At 53.3% G+C, this 13,595-nt stretch overlaps 1 protein-coding gene across 1 annotated transcript in view; it reads right to left on the bottom strand.

Moving 5' to 3' along the window:
• Nucleotides 1-900: 900 nt before the first annotated feature.
• DKK3 (dickkopf WNT signaling pathway inhibitor 3) overlaps nt 901-13,595 on the bottom strand; it is a 44,598-nt gene continuing 31,903 nt past the window's right edge. The window contains exons 5-8 of the mRNA XM_070425285.1: nt 5,120-5,212; nt 4,248-4,392; nt 3,337-3,493; nt 901-2,347 (exon numbers count right to left, since the gene is read on the bottom strand). Coding sequence (XP_070281386.1) covers nt 2,128-2,347; nt 3,337-3,493; nt 4,248-4,392; nt 5,120-5,212 — 615 coding nt within the window. The 3' untranslated portion in view covers nt 901-2,127. The remainder of the gene's footprint in view (nt 2,348-3,336; nt 3,494-4,247; nt 4,393-5,119; nt 5,213-13,595) is intronic.

Genomic DNA, 13,595 nt, shown 5'->3' with positions numbered 1-13,595 from the left:
AGGAGGGGGAAAGAGAAGGAGAAGGAACTAAACAGAAAGAACCCGCGGCCACTGTTTCTGTCCCATCACACTCCTCCTGCTCATTCTGCGGCCTTGTGGGTGAACAGGCCAGCATTCTCGTCTTCGAGGAAAGTCAGGACAGAGACAGAGCCTGCTCCTCACACCCAAACATGGCATTTTCCAGTCTTGCTTTTAACAGAGCCGTACACTGGGCTTGGAGACGTGGGTGGGTTGGGTTCACAAAGCTGTAATTTGTTCCCCTTTTGTTCATCATGCCAGTATCTCCTACATCAGTTAGGAATGCTTTGGGCTTCCAATAACAGAAAAAAATAACAGCACCTTTATAATAACCTTGGTGGTTCATTCAAAATGGACTCTAGATGTGGCTGATAGCAGGAGTGGCTGACGTGGTCCAATGCCATCCAGGACCCGGTCATCCCCCTGTGGTAGACAGAATATAGGCAGCCTGCCACCCAGATGACCTTAATACACAGTAGCTTTATTATTACAGTCCGTGTGATGGCCCAGAGCTGTTTGATTAAGGAACGCTACCAAGAAACGGGACATACACACTCCATGTACTCTTTCAGAAGACAGTGCAACGTTGACACTCTTACAACTCACTCCCATCCCCGAATGGTTAACATTCCTAAAATATTTTGATGCCGAAAGAGGTGTGCTTCAGTTGTCTGGAAAGTGTACTTACCTGGAAGAGATGCAGGTCATTTCTGTTTGTTTTTTTTTTTTTCTGGCTGAAAGGGTTTTTATATTTACTCAAAGTCAAAAGGAAAAAAGTCCAAGAACTACAAAAGAAGAGTTTAAGTGATTTATGTTTGATTTCTAAATGCAACATATGTGTGTATACATCCCTTAAAACTCAAAGAAAGCATGCTTATACAATCAGGTGCAACTTTAAAATTTAATAACTCTGGATGGATACATGGTGGAAACAGTCCATGACACCTGAAGAGATGGTCTGTGGCCAGCACGCAGTTCAGTGCTCGGTCGGGGTATTGCAGCCGTGTTTCCCAGAGCCGTGCCTGTTTTCATTTTCTCCATGTGGTTGGTAATGGCCTGCAGTTGCTGGTAAGTGATTTTGCAAATTTCATTTATAATCCTGGCCCCACAATTACCCAAGTATTGTTTCTGGCAAGTTAACTTAAATTAAATATTATGCTCTGATCGTGTACCTTCAGAGTGACTAATGTAACTAACTGCCACAGGGGACAGTGGCAATACCTCCTGTCTGGTAGAGATGTAGGAGCTAGTTTGACCTCCCTTCCAGATGTGCCTCAGAAAAAGAAAACTTTCATTTTTCGTCTTTGCCGGGGGTACTTGTGGTGGCACCGGGGCTGGTGGGGAGCAGTGGGGGAGCACTGGGCTTGGGGTCACACTGGGTGAAACCCTGCTATGCTTTTCACAAGCTGTGTGACGTGGGCAAGCAGCTTGACATCTCTGAGCCTCTAAGATGCTGACGGTTGGGGAGAACGACGCCCCCTTCGCCGGGCTGTGGTGACAGCAGGACCGGATTGTGGAGGTGAAACTGCTTACCTGGCACAGAGGTAGGAGCTGAGTGGCCGCTAAAAAGCTGAATGCGTGTTACTGGGAGGACCACAGGACGGTTCCCCCGAAGGCACAGCGTACCTGTGCCCATGTGAAGAACTGCGTGAGAGTTTCATTTGTTCATTTTTTGCCAGGTTTATGTTTGCTAAACAGGGCACTCTTCTCCACGTGTATAAGCATCAACATTTCCCAAAAACTCGTCATGAGGAAATTCTGCATCCTTTTCTATCCCCTCCTTGGGGGCGGGGGGGGTCATAGAACCAAATGGCATGTGCCATCTGCCAACCAGCGGCGGCAAAGCGGCCACCAACTGGACCTGTTTAGCAGCCCTGTCCCGCCTTCACCCGCACCCGGTGCTCCCCCAGGCAGCAGAACTGAGATGCGTGGGGTGCATTGTGGGGAGCTGGACAAGTGCGCGGCACCTCATCTTGTTTCAAGCCAGAGGGATAATGTTCTGGGAAGAGGCCATGGAAAAAAGCCTGGTGAGCCAACACCTAGAGGACACAGCTGGGGAAATAAATTAGCTACTTCTATTGCACGTCTACCCGCAGGACAGGCCTGGCTCTAAATCTCATCTCCCTCCAGCAGCTCAGCGGCGGCATCGGGCTCCCCGAGAGCCATTTCCACCGACAGGCTCCTCTCCAGGTCCTCCAGCTCCCGGCGCACCTCCTCAATGAAGCTGCCGTCTCCGTAATCGCCGGGGGCCTCTCTGGGCACCAGGCTCTTTCCATCCTCCTCGTGGCCCCCCACGAAGGTCGGCTTGCACACGTAGACCAGGCTGTGGCTGGGGAGAGAGGGCTGTGGCTCAGCCAAGGGCCCTGTCTCCCCAGGGGCACAGCCGGCTCTCAACTCGGGGAGCCTGGGCCTGAGACAAAGGCCTCCTCATACCCCCCAGTCTCCTCACCTACAGGACCCCTCCTCTAGCATCTCTTCAACAGCCTGAACCGCCTGCCAACATCTTGCCTTAGAAAAGATTGCTGAGGGCGCTCACTTTCGGAGAATGTCCTCGAGGGGCAGCCCCCACCTTCAGGGGCAGGGCTGGCTTCCTGCCACTGACTCTCGGGCTCAGCATCCCAGGGGCAGGCCCTGAGGACAGGGGCGTCTGAGAGTTTACAGCCCCCACCCCTGCCTCCCCCCGATCTGTGCCTCCAGGCAGGCGCAGCCCCTGACAGTGGAACAGGGCCTAACCACCTCCTCTGCTGGGCCTGGGGGAGCCCTGGGCCTGTGGGCAGGGAGGGGGTGTCTGCCCAGCCACCCAGGCCTCTGCTGGGAGAGAAGCTGGGTAACAGATGCTGAGAGGCCTGGGAGAAGCGCACTGAGGAACAGCCATGCTGCAGCCCTGGTGCTTCTTGGTCTCTCAGAGCCTCCAACAACGCTTGATGCCCCCCCCCCCCCCCCCACCTTGGGGCGGGGCAGGCCCTCCTAATTCTCTGCAGGCGCCTGCTCAGCTTGTCCTTTGTCTAATGGGCCTGGGTTCCCCTCAGCCCTCAGCACTCTTCCCTCCACACCCTCTTCCCAGGCCACCCACTTCCGAGGCTTCAGCCACCATCTCTAGATGCACCCCAATGCTGTACCCCTCCTCCCCAGCCACACCTTCTCCTCAGCCCCAGTTCTATCCATCTGACCACTACTGATCCCTCCATCAAGAAGACCAAGGACACTTCACATCAAACCTATCCTAAATGGAACCCACTTTCCCCTGCTCCTGCATCTTCAGTGGGTGGCACCTCATCCCCTCTTGGCCCCTGACAAGACGGACAGGTGGGGCCTCACCTGTGAGGCTGGCAGAGGAGGCCACTGGCGCACGGGCAGCGGTCCAAAGCTCCGTCGGGCTCCAGCTCCCAGGTGATGAGGTCCAGGAGCCGGCTGGCAGGGTCATGGCAGAGCTCACCCTCCACGGGCAGGGGTGTGCACACGGGGAACAGCAGGCCTAGAACCAGCCAAAAGTCCCCTGCGCCCCAGCACCAAGGCAGGCACCAGGGGAGGGAGAAATGGGGTGCAGCCTCCCACTTTCCACCCTCAACCCCCATGTGGAGGTTAGGCTTGAAGAAGTGGAAAGAGAAGAAATAAGATGGCAGCAGGGGCTCAAGAGAGAATGAGCTGGGAAGGCTGGAGCAGTTCAGGAGGACTGCCTGGAAGAGGTGGGCTTGTGCTGGGCTTTGAAGCCAAAGGTCGGGAGAAATTAACAGTGGAAGAAAGGTGTTCGAGGCTGGGGCTCAGCACCAAAAAAAGCCTGGGGTTGGGCTCAGGCTGGGGCAGTGAGGCTCCCAAACGGGCCAAGTAGTGCAGAGAAAAGGAGGACGGCTCAGCTGGTGCTGGCCAAGGCTTGGAAGGTGGACCGGGGAGTCTAATTAAAGTGACAGGACAGGGGTGGCTGCTGCTCCCAGAGGAGTATTATCCAGAAAGCCGTTCCTGAGGAAAACTGCAGGAGCAGCAGGTACCAGGTGGACCAGGGGATGGGGAAGGTGCCCAGGGCGAGGTTTTCAGAAACGCTTGCAGGAGGGGAGAAGGCCTGCGCTCACCTCACCGGGGAGGGGCAGTGAGCATGGAAGCCATGGAAGAGGGGGCCGGTCAGTTCACAGGACACAGGACTGGAGCCAGCGCTACCTCAGGCTGGGGACTGAGGGGGAGGGGGCGCTGGGGCTGGGACAGTGCTCAGCCTGACCCAGAGGGGAGCCACCCACCTCTCTGGAAGGCACAGCACAGCCCGGGCTGGCAGTCCCTCTGGTTGTCACAGATGGTCCCGTTGCTGCCTTTGGTGGCCGTCTCGGTGCAGTGACCCCAGACACAGAGCTGGTCTCCACAGCACTCACTGTCCCGGGTGCAGACCTGCAGGGAGGTGGGGAAGCACACAGCCCGGCTCACTGACCCGGAGAGCCCAGCCTGTGGCCGTCCAGCGGGAAAGCCTGGAGACACTCAGGTGAGCTAACCGCATGGCCCCACTGTACAGAGGAGGAAACTGAGGTCCCCGGTCGGGGAGGAGCAGAGGTGAGGGGTCAGCACACTGGGAAATGGCCCTGGGGGAGGCACGAACTCCCTCCCAGCCTGAGGTCTTGCCTTTTGCAGGAAGTAGCGTGTCTTTGTGGTTGTGCCCTGCCTCCTTCTCATTAGGTCCGAGGGTCAGGAAGGAGGTGGCTTAGGGCCGCAGGTGCAGGCAGCACTGTGAGTCTGATAACCTGATCAGATTAAGGCCCAGGCCCGGGAGGGCCAGGTGAGTGGTCAGGCATGTGGGTGCCGTGGGCCTGGATCCCACGTGGGGATGCAATTAGAGAGCAGAGCTGGTTCCCCACAGCTGTGCTCAATGATGGCGCCCAGCGGGACAGCAGGGAGGGAACGCCGCTCCAACCGTGGTGGGTGGAAAACAGAGGGCTGCCTGTTGTCCAGGAGGCCGGGTCTGCAGATGGCCTCCTGGTCACTCCAGGAGTCAGCCCACGGCACGCTGTGGCGGGGACCCGGTGGAGCTCCAGGAGAACGGGGGACAGAGGGCTTTTCCCCGGGGCTCTTTTCTGGGCCCCACGACGCTGGTGCTGCAGCCCGGAGGCCTCTGGGCACTCACTGTCTGGTGGTCCCGGCACGGCTGGCAGGTGTACTGGAAGCTGGCAAACTGGCAGTACTTGCGGGACCCGCAGTCCTCGTCAATGATGCACTCCTGGGGGGCCGAAGGGGGGGGCAGCTTCATCAGGAAAGGCCGGTCAGCAAGCCCACCTCACCCAGGAAGAGAAAGCCCCACTCATCCCCCCGCCTCAGCTCTCAGGCTCAGGCCCAGAGACAGGCTCCAGCGCCCCTCAGGCTGGCGGGCCTCACCCACACAGCACGGCTAGGCTCCTGGCCTCTGGGACGCCACACCCAGCTCAACAATCGTCTCTGTGTGCAGCCTCCGCACACACATCAGGCTGGGGAGCTCGGAGACCCAGGGCCATGCTTCTGCTCTGAGCAGATGGATTTCATAAAAGGAGTTAATGAGTTGCAGGCCCTGGTGGCGGCCCAGGAGGAGCTGGAGTTCATCAGGGCCTTGCTGACTGAGAAGGAAAAGGGTGGCCACAGGGAGCCCACATCAGGGTCCTGGGTCTGGGGCTCACCAGGGCAGCTGCCAGCTTCCAGAGGGGGGGCACGGCTTGTGTTCTCTTCCCCACCCCCACCCCACCCGCCCAGGCGCTTGCTCATGGCTGCCAGCCCCACTTGGCTGGAGAAATGGAGAGAAGGAAGGAAGGGACTCTGTCCAGCACCAAGGCCCAGAGAGGGAGGTCACGGGAGGGTCACATTGTCCTGCCAGTCACTGGTCACTGGGCTGTGTCAGCGCAGGCCTGGGCCCTGGCAGCCGCAGAGGAAAGAAGGGCAGGAGTGGGGAGGCCATGACAAGAGCCACCACCGAGGACCGTCACCCCGGCCAGCAGGCGGGGCTCGCCCAGCGGGCAGCAGTGGGGATTACTGTTTCCACACTATGCTCTGAAAGGGGAGGCTCAGAGAGGCCAACAGGCCCCAGGATCGTACAGTCGGTTCAGGGTAGGGGACTCGCTCCACCACTAGCCCTTGGGAGACCGGGCTCGGGGCTCCAGATGCAGCCTCAGAGACTGTGGAGGAGAAAGATCCGCCTGCGGCAGGGACTCTGGGCCCCAGCAAACCTTCTGCAGGTCCTGAGGGGAGGGCATACACGGGGAAGAGGCCAACTCGGAGGCCATGTACAAGTCACCACCGGCACAGGCCCCGGGGTCCCCAGGGCCTCCAGAAGAAGCAGGGGTTGACACCCAGCATAATTGAAAAGCAATTTCAATCTTTACTGTAAGTTCTTTTAAAATGTCAGAGGAGAGCACGTTGCCTGCCTCCGCAAAATGACCAAACATTGCTCTTCTCTGCGTCTCCCCAGTGTCTGACTCATCCCTGTTCCCATGCCAGCAACCCTAACATGTCAGCGTGCCACCGGCACTGTTTTCCCGCATGAGAAAACTGAGGCTCGAGTGGGGGTGGGGGTGGGGGTGGGGGTGGGGGTGAGAGGGCTGCCGGAGTCAGAAGCTGAGCTGGGGCTGGACATTCCCGCTGTCTGACCCCAGAGCCCAGGTGGCCTGAGAAGCCAGCTGGGCTGTACATAAACCTCCAGACGAGCCTTGTCTCAGCCACCACGCTCCCTAGACAGAGACTCAAGCCGGCCAGTTCAGCGGAAGCGTCCTGACCTTTCCCCCCAGGGAGAACAGCTAGGGATGCGGGGGGGGGGGGGAGGGCAGGGCACAGGCATCAGCGTCCTCTCTGACCCCAGCCACAGTTGAAGCACTGGGGTGATATGAGAAGGTCCTTGCCCTCAAGGAATTTATCATTCCTTTTTTTTTTTTTTAAGGCAACCCCATAGAAAAGGAGCCAGAGGGTATAACAGACAACTCCCAGGAGCAAAGTCGCTTTGCCTCCCCACACAGATGTTTGACCTCACCAATAATCAAGAAAATGCAACCGCCAAGAGCTTTCACTTACAATGAAAACAGAAAGGCTGGTGGTCTCTGTGGTTGAGGAAGACCACCCTCCCCAAATGCCCACATCCCACTCCCTGGAACCTGCGGACCCGTCACGTTACATAGCAGGGGGGCATGAAAGTCACAGGCGGAATGGAGGCTGCTAATCAGCGGGCCTGATGATAAGGAGAGGCGCCTGGATTACCCAGGTGTGCCAGTGTAAGCTAAGGGGCTGTGAAGATGGAAAAGGGGCAGAAACGGGGTGAAGCCACGGGGGAGGACTCCCCCAGCCATCCTGACGCCGCTGGCTTAGAAGATGGACCAGAACCACAGGCCAGGGAACAGACTCCCCTGCCGACACGGAGTTCAGTCCAGCGAGACTCCTGCCGGCCCTCTGACCCACAGAACCGTAAGATAACAAATTCCTGTTGTGAACTATGGTAAGCTGTGCAGGGGCAATAGGAAACTGATGTGATAGCCGATACTGGTAGGGATTTGAGGAAGTGGGCAGCGCCAGACACTTTGGGGATCTTAAACTTTAGCTGGATGTGTTTTTGCAGGCAATTCATCAAGACCTGTCACACATTTAAATGCTTGTCCGCTGTGACCCAGTACTTTCCCTTCCAGGTGACCATCCTCGGAACCTCTGTCCACATGTACACATACCTGAGTCCAGGGATGTTAAAGGCTACACTGTGATAGTATTTCTAGTCCAGAAGTAATGGAAATGCCCTACAAGAGGGGGCTGATTAAACTGCTGTGTGGTTATTTCATGGGAAATTGCCACCAGACAGACATGAAAAAGATGGAGGTGGTTCTTTGCTGTGGAGAGCGGCTACAGTGTTTGGACAGGTTCCAGCCTTGGACTGATGAGAAGGCACAGTCCTCTCATGGCCACGTGCAAGTCCCAGCTTGGAGGGCAGAGCTCTCCCAGCACAATTATAGCCAAAAGCTGTAGCTGTAAGCTTGCACCTATGGTCCAAACACGTGGCCCCACGTGTCTGAGTGATGTGGGCTTGATAGAGTCCAGGTGCATGTAGTTGAGTAGGATCAGAAACCCATGAGAATGTTGTAAACATCTTGACCACGCCCTTACTTTGCCTTGTGGAATGTAGGTATAAAATAAAGACACAGCTTGTAGTCAGTGGCGCTGTTGCTAGCTCTCCATTAGACAGGACAGCGTCCCACCCAGACCCAGCTTTTATTCTCTTGCCTGTCTTTTCTCAATCCTTCACCACCCCCACTCAGGCTCACCGAACCTGGCTGAGCTGGCTCGGCACATAAGGCGCCCAATGTGGGACTGAGTATGCCATGGCCGTGCCGGCTCGCCACACTTTGCATTGTGATGTTTACATCAGTAAGTAAAAGCTAGTGGGAGAACCATGAAATCCCATTTTGTGAAGCAGAATAATAACATATATGATACGTGCCTGTGCCTAGCACAGCGCCTGGTATATAGGGGCAGATACGTGTTGAATGGGTAAAACCCTTCCTTGTACGTTATTGTGGCGAACAGGCTAACAGAATGCTGATCATTAGCAATGATTGGGGGACCAAAGCAAAAAACACACACCTTCCATTAATTTGGCTTCTCATTTCCCAAGAATCCTGTCAACACAGAATTTTCACTACATGCTTCCTCTTCCAGATCTCTAATTAAAAAAGATATGAGCTAGGACTTCCCAGCACCAATCCCTGTGAGAGTTTACAACCCTCCATCAAGAAAAGCACACATTCATCCTTAGGAATACGTTCCCTTCCCTGAGCTGGCTCCTATGCATGACAGAGCATTCCCTGCAAAGCCCTGGTGAAGCAATTTTTTTTCTAGCTATGGAAATTTTTTTGGCCTGGAACTTTGCCAAAGACTTTTGAAAAATTGAAAACACCGAAGCTACTGGTTTCCTTTGCTGACGTGGTTTTGCTGCCTACAAGGGCTGGTAGGTGAGTTCAGCGTGACTTCCCTTGAGAGAGTTCAGAGCTTTTGTTCTAATAGTCTGCGGCCTGTTTACTGTGGATGCGCGTTCCCAGCATCCCCTACCAAAGCTCTTTAAGAATTGTGATCATACGGCAAACCTTGGAACTCCAAAGCATGACCCTAGAGGCCAGGAGGGCACGATCTGCGAATCCTGGTTTTGCCACTGAATAGCCATGTGGCGTCAGTGCTCTATGAATGGTGGCCATAGCAACAGCAGCTGTGCATCTTTTACACCCACCCAATGCCTGATTCCCCCGGGGAGCCCCCTGCAAAAAGACAGGTCCAAACAACCGGCTAGTGTTTCCACCGGCAACCCTCCAGCTCCCACCCTGCCCTCACTTGCGGGTTTCACATCTAGTCCTGACTTATCTGCATGCAGAGTGTGTCTGGATCCAGCAGCCTGCATGCCCAAGGAGTAAAGTGCCTGGGGCAGAGGGGCCTCTTGTTGTATGAGGACCAGGTTTTCCATACAGTAAGGTTGTTAGTTTGGGGTCTCTCCTGAGGACCCCTTACTTACACTTAGGGGCAGGGTCCCATCTTTCCTGGTGTCAGAGACCTGGGAACAGGTCAGGTCCTCCCTCCTGAAATAGAACTGAAAGGGTGGGAGGGGAGGACGTGGGTACCTCCCCCCCCCCCCCCCCCCCGCCCGCCCCCCGCACCAAGCAGAGCTGAGAAATACTGGATTTTCTTCTTTTCAGTAATCTCAGTTTTTCCTATCTGTGCTCAAGCGTTACACTCACATGTGGGCCGATGTCTTAAGGAGCCTCAGCACCCAACTGGGCACAGGGTGTCTGAGAAGGTGAGCCCTGAAGTAGGAGGCTGTGCAGATTCTGGGTTTGGGGTACCTGTTGGACCACTAGGACTAGAAGGGGGACTCCATGCTCCACCAAGGTGAAATTAAAGGCACTCACAAGGGCAGAAGGTAGGGTCACCTGAGTGCCCTGGAGCAGGAAGAGGAGGTGCCATGCTGGGCCCCTGCCCTTCAGAGCCCACGACAGCAACCCATGGCCTCCAGAGAGTCCTGGCACGCAGGGCGACCAGGGCTGCCACTCGGCACAAGTTCTCCTTAATTCCTCTCCACATGGGTCTTATTATCCACACGTCACAGATGGGGATGCTGAGGTTTAAGGTGTAGGGTCTGTCCAGAGTCAAGCCAGTGGGTCTGACCCTAAAGACAGGCTTTTCCCCCCTCTTCCTGGAAGTTCATTTCCTCTCCCTTTAGCACTAATCTGTCTCCTCAGGGGACAGGACTAGCCTGAGACAATGCCCTGGGCCCCACACATCCCCGGAGACGGCAGGCAGGAACTCAGGGCCAAGGCCACAGCCCTGGACGTCTGGGTCTCAACGTCACTTGTGAGCTGGCTCCAGCAGCTCCTCTCTGGTCCCTGTTCTCCAGTCACTTCCTGTCTGTCTGGCTGTCTGTCCCGCTCCTCCCTCCCATCCTGGGGGGAAGTCTGACGTCTGAGGCTGGCCGGGACTGAAGCCATTGGAGGACCGGTCTTTGTTGTCCGGGGAGAGCGCTATATTTAGAAAGCTCTGGCTGGAGCTGCCGGCACTCTGTTCAGATGCCGTGGGACGGGGGCTGGCGGGAGAGTTGGCAGAATGCTGGGCCTGGAAATGGCTCTGGTGCTTGGACACTCTCATGAAATAGTGGAAAATGGCAAAGGAGCTGTTCTGTATCTTTGTTTTTCCCGTTCGGAGTTTATCAGAGGAGAGCAGCTCCAAGGAGGCAGGAATTCAGAGGGAAGCAAGCAGCGCCTGACCCCGAGAGGCCGTCCTCGCGTGTAGGTGTGGGCAGGTGGGGCCCAGCCTCTCTGAAGCCCATAGGCTACCACGCTTCCCTCTCACACTGGCCACGGGCACTTTGCCACATGCCTCAGGAATCCCAGACATTCTTGTGCTCATGAGCCCAAAGGAGGAGCCACGTGGTGGACCTTCCAGGGCCGGGCCGTCCATAGTCTCCTCTCGAGCCCAAGGCTTCAGGGGAAGGAGGGAGGCCTCAGGGCTGTGCCCACTGCAGCTGAGGCCGGGAGGGCCGCCGTGAAGGTTCAGAGAGGACCTGCTGAGTGTCTGACCCCATCTCCCCCAGCATGTGCTTTGCACACAGTCGCCATCACTCAAAGAATAAAGAAGGAATGAATGGACGAATAGATGAACTCTTGACCAAGCTCCGTTTTGCAGATAAGGAAATTGAAGCTCAGAGCCCAAGGTCACTGATGGAGTTTAAGAAACAAAGAGTTAGAACAACACAGAGCAGGGTAAGGATTAAAAAAGGATAGAGAAGCTGTATAGCCTCAGAGGCCAACCCAAAAACACTGCCACCCAGAGGCTGAGCCACAAACTGACTCTTAGGGGAATACAAATTAAGGCAGACTGGATCACAAATACGGCCTGCTTTAAAATCAGGACTGTGATTTACAACACGGAGGAACAGTGTAATGCAGGCAAATTCAACACTCTCCTAAATACCTGGCAGGACTAAGGCGAACCAGGCTGAAGAGTAGAAGAACCAAAAGACCATCACTACTGCAAATTTTTTCTTTTTCTTTTTCTTTTTAATTTTTTCACCTTTTTACTAAGAAACCAATTTTTTTTCTCTTTTTCTTCTTTTTCCATCACCTGATTTTACCCTTTCAACTACCACATTTTTATTTTTAACCAGTATTATTACTGCTACCATTTTACCATTTTTTAAAGTGCCATTTTATTTTCTCTTTATTTTTTGGGGGGATTAGTGTTCTCCATTCTATTTTCATCGTTCCTTTAGCATTAATTTTCCCTATCTCAATTTCACCTCTTTGCTAAAACCCTCTTCTTTACTTTTCCCCTTTTGGTGTCCTGTTTCTCTTACCCTATTCCTGCTCCAGACTTTCCCAATTCCCTCTTTTTACCCCCTGTCTAATTCCACCCTACTTATATATCCTATTTCCAATCTACTGCTCTAAATCCTTATACACCTATTCTTTATCCTTCTTCACTTTCCAAACATTTTTTTCTCTCTTATCTTTCTATTGTTTTTTTGATTGTTGAATATATTGGGCTTTTTTTTTTTTTTTTTTTTATTTTATTTGCTTGTTTGTTTTGTTTTGTGTTTTTTCTTCTTTTTTAGGACTGGTTGTGAGGTTGTTTTTCTTTTTCTTTTTTTTTTTTTTTCTGCTGGTTTTTCCCTTCCCTCCCCCACCCCACCCCGGTTATTTTTGTGCTTCTGTTTTCCCTTACCCCTCTGGATATTATTGGTGGTTTGTAGTTTGCATTCATCTCCAGGGATCTGTTGCTAGAATTTGTTGAGATTAGTGGCAGTTCTATTGGAGTTTGCTCCTCATACCAATAGTCTCTTCCCCGCTTCTACTTCATTCTCTTTTTTCGCTCTCTTTTTTTCCCCCCTCTTTTTTCCCAACTCTATTTTTGCACTCCTTTTTTGTTTGTTTTTTTCTTATTTTTCTTTTCTGTTCTCTCTTTTATCTTCTTCTCTTCTTTCTCCCTTATCCCCTAATTCTCTTAATTCGGGTGGTCACCTTTATTTGGGGTTATTAATATTGTGAATATACTTGTGTTCAGTGCCTGGTACGTTGTGCCTTGCTCTGTTGTATTTTGTGCCTTTAAATCAACGCAGCAGATCCAAGCAACAGCAGCCCCCTGATCACCACAGCCTCCTGATCACCACAGCCTCCTGATCACCACACCCTCTGTCTGTGGAACAGCAGCTGTACGTGAAGCCTCCCCCCACCAGCCAGAAGAGCCAACACAGCTGTGAACAACACCCACCAGAGGAGCTGCTGCCAACTGGAAAGCAGCTGCTACCGCAACCATCTGAGCAGCAACCACAACCCAAGGAGCTCCTGCCACCCAGGGAGCAGCCACTGAACATCTCAACATCTACATATGTCAGCGAGATCAAACATGGGTAGGCAAAGAAACCCCCAAAGGAAAGAAAAGGAGGACTCGCCAGAAAAGCAGCTAAGTGAGACAGAGATATGCAACATGACGGAAAAAGAATTCAGAATAAGGTTCCTAGAGTACATGCACCAGATGTTCAAGAAGCAAGAAGAAACAGATGAAAAACTCAACTACTTATGCAAGAAGCTAGAAGAAACAGATGAAAAAATCAACAACTTAAGTAAGTCCCAAGAAGAAATGAAGAGTGACATAGCTTCAATAAAAAACTCCATTGAAAGTATCAACAGTAGACTGGGAGAAGCGGAGGACCGAATTAGTGAATTAGAAGATAAGGAAGCAAAACACACTCAAACTGTACGGCAAATGGAGAAAAAAATTAAAAGACAGGAGGAGAGCCTAAGGGAGCTTTGGGACAACATGAAACGAAACAACATACGAATAATAGGGGTGCCAGAACAACAGAAAGATGAACATGGATTAGAAAACCTATTCGAAGAAATAATATCAGAAAACTTCCCTGAGGTGGGGAAGAAAAAAGTCACACAAGCCCAGAGAGTCCCAAACAAGGTGAACCCGAAAAGACCCACACCAAGACACATCATAATTACCATGGCAAATGTTCAGGATAAAGAGAGAATCTTACAGGCTGCAAGAGAGAGACGGAAAGTAACATACAAGGGATCTCCCATTAGATTATCTAATGATTTCTCAACAGAAACACA

This window comes from Myotis yumanensis, unplaced genomic scaffold (assembly GCF_028538775.1).
Source record: "Myotis yumanensis isolate MYYU_CA2020_CCGP unplaced genomic scaffold, mMyoYum1.0.hap1 SCAF_10, whole genome shotgun sequence".
Classification (NCBI taxonomy): Eukaryota; Metazoa; Chordata; class Mammalia; order Chiroptera; family Vespertilionidae; genus Myotis; species Myotis yumanensis.
The sequence above is the reverse complement of the archived record's forward strand: the minus strand, read 5'-3'. Positions and strand labels throughout refer to the sequence as shown.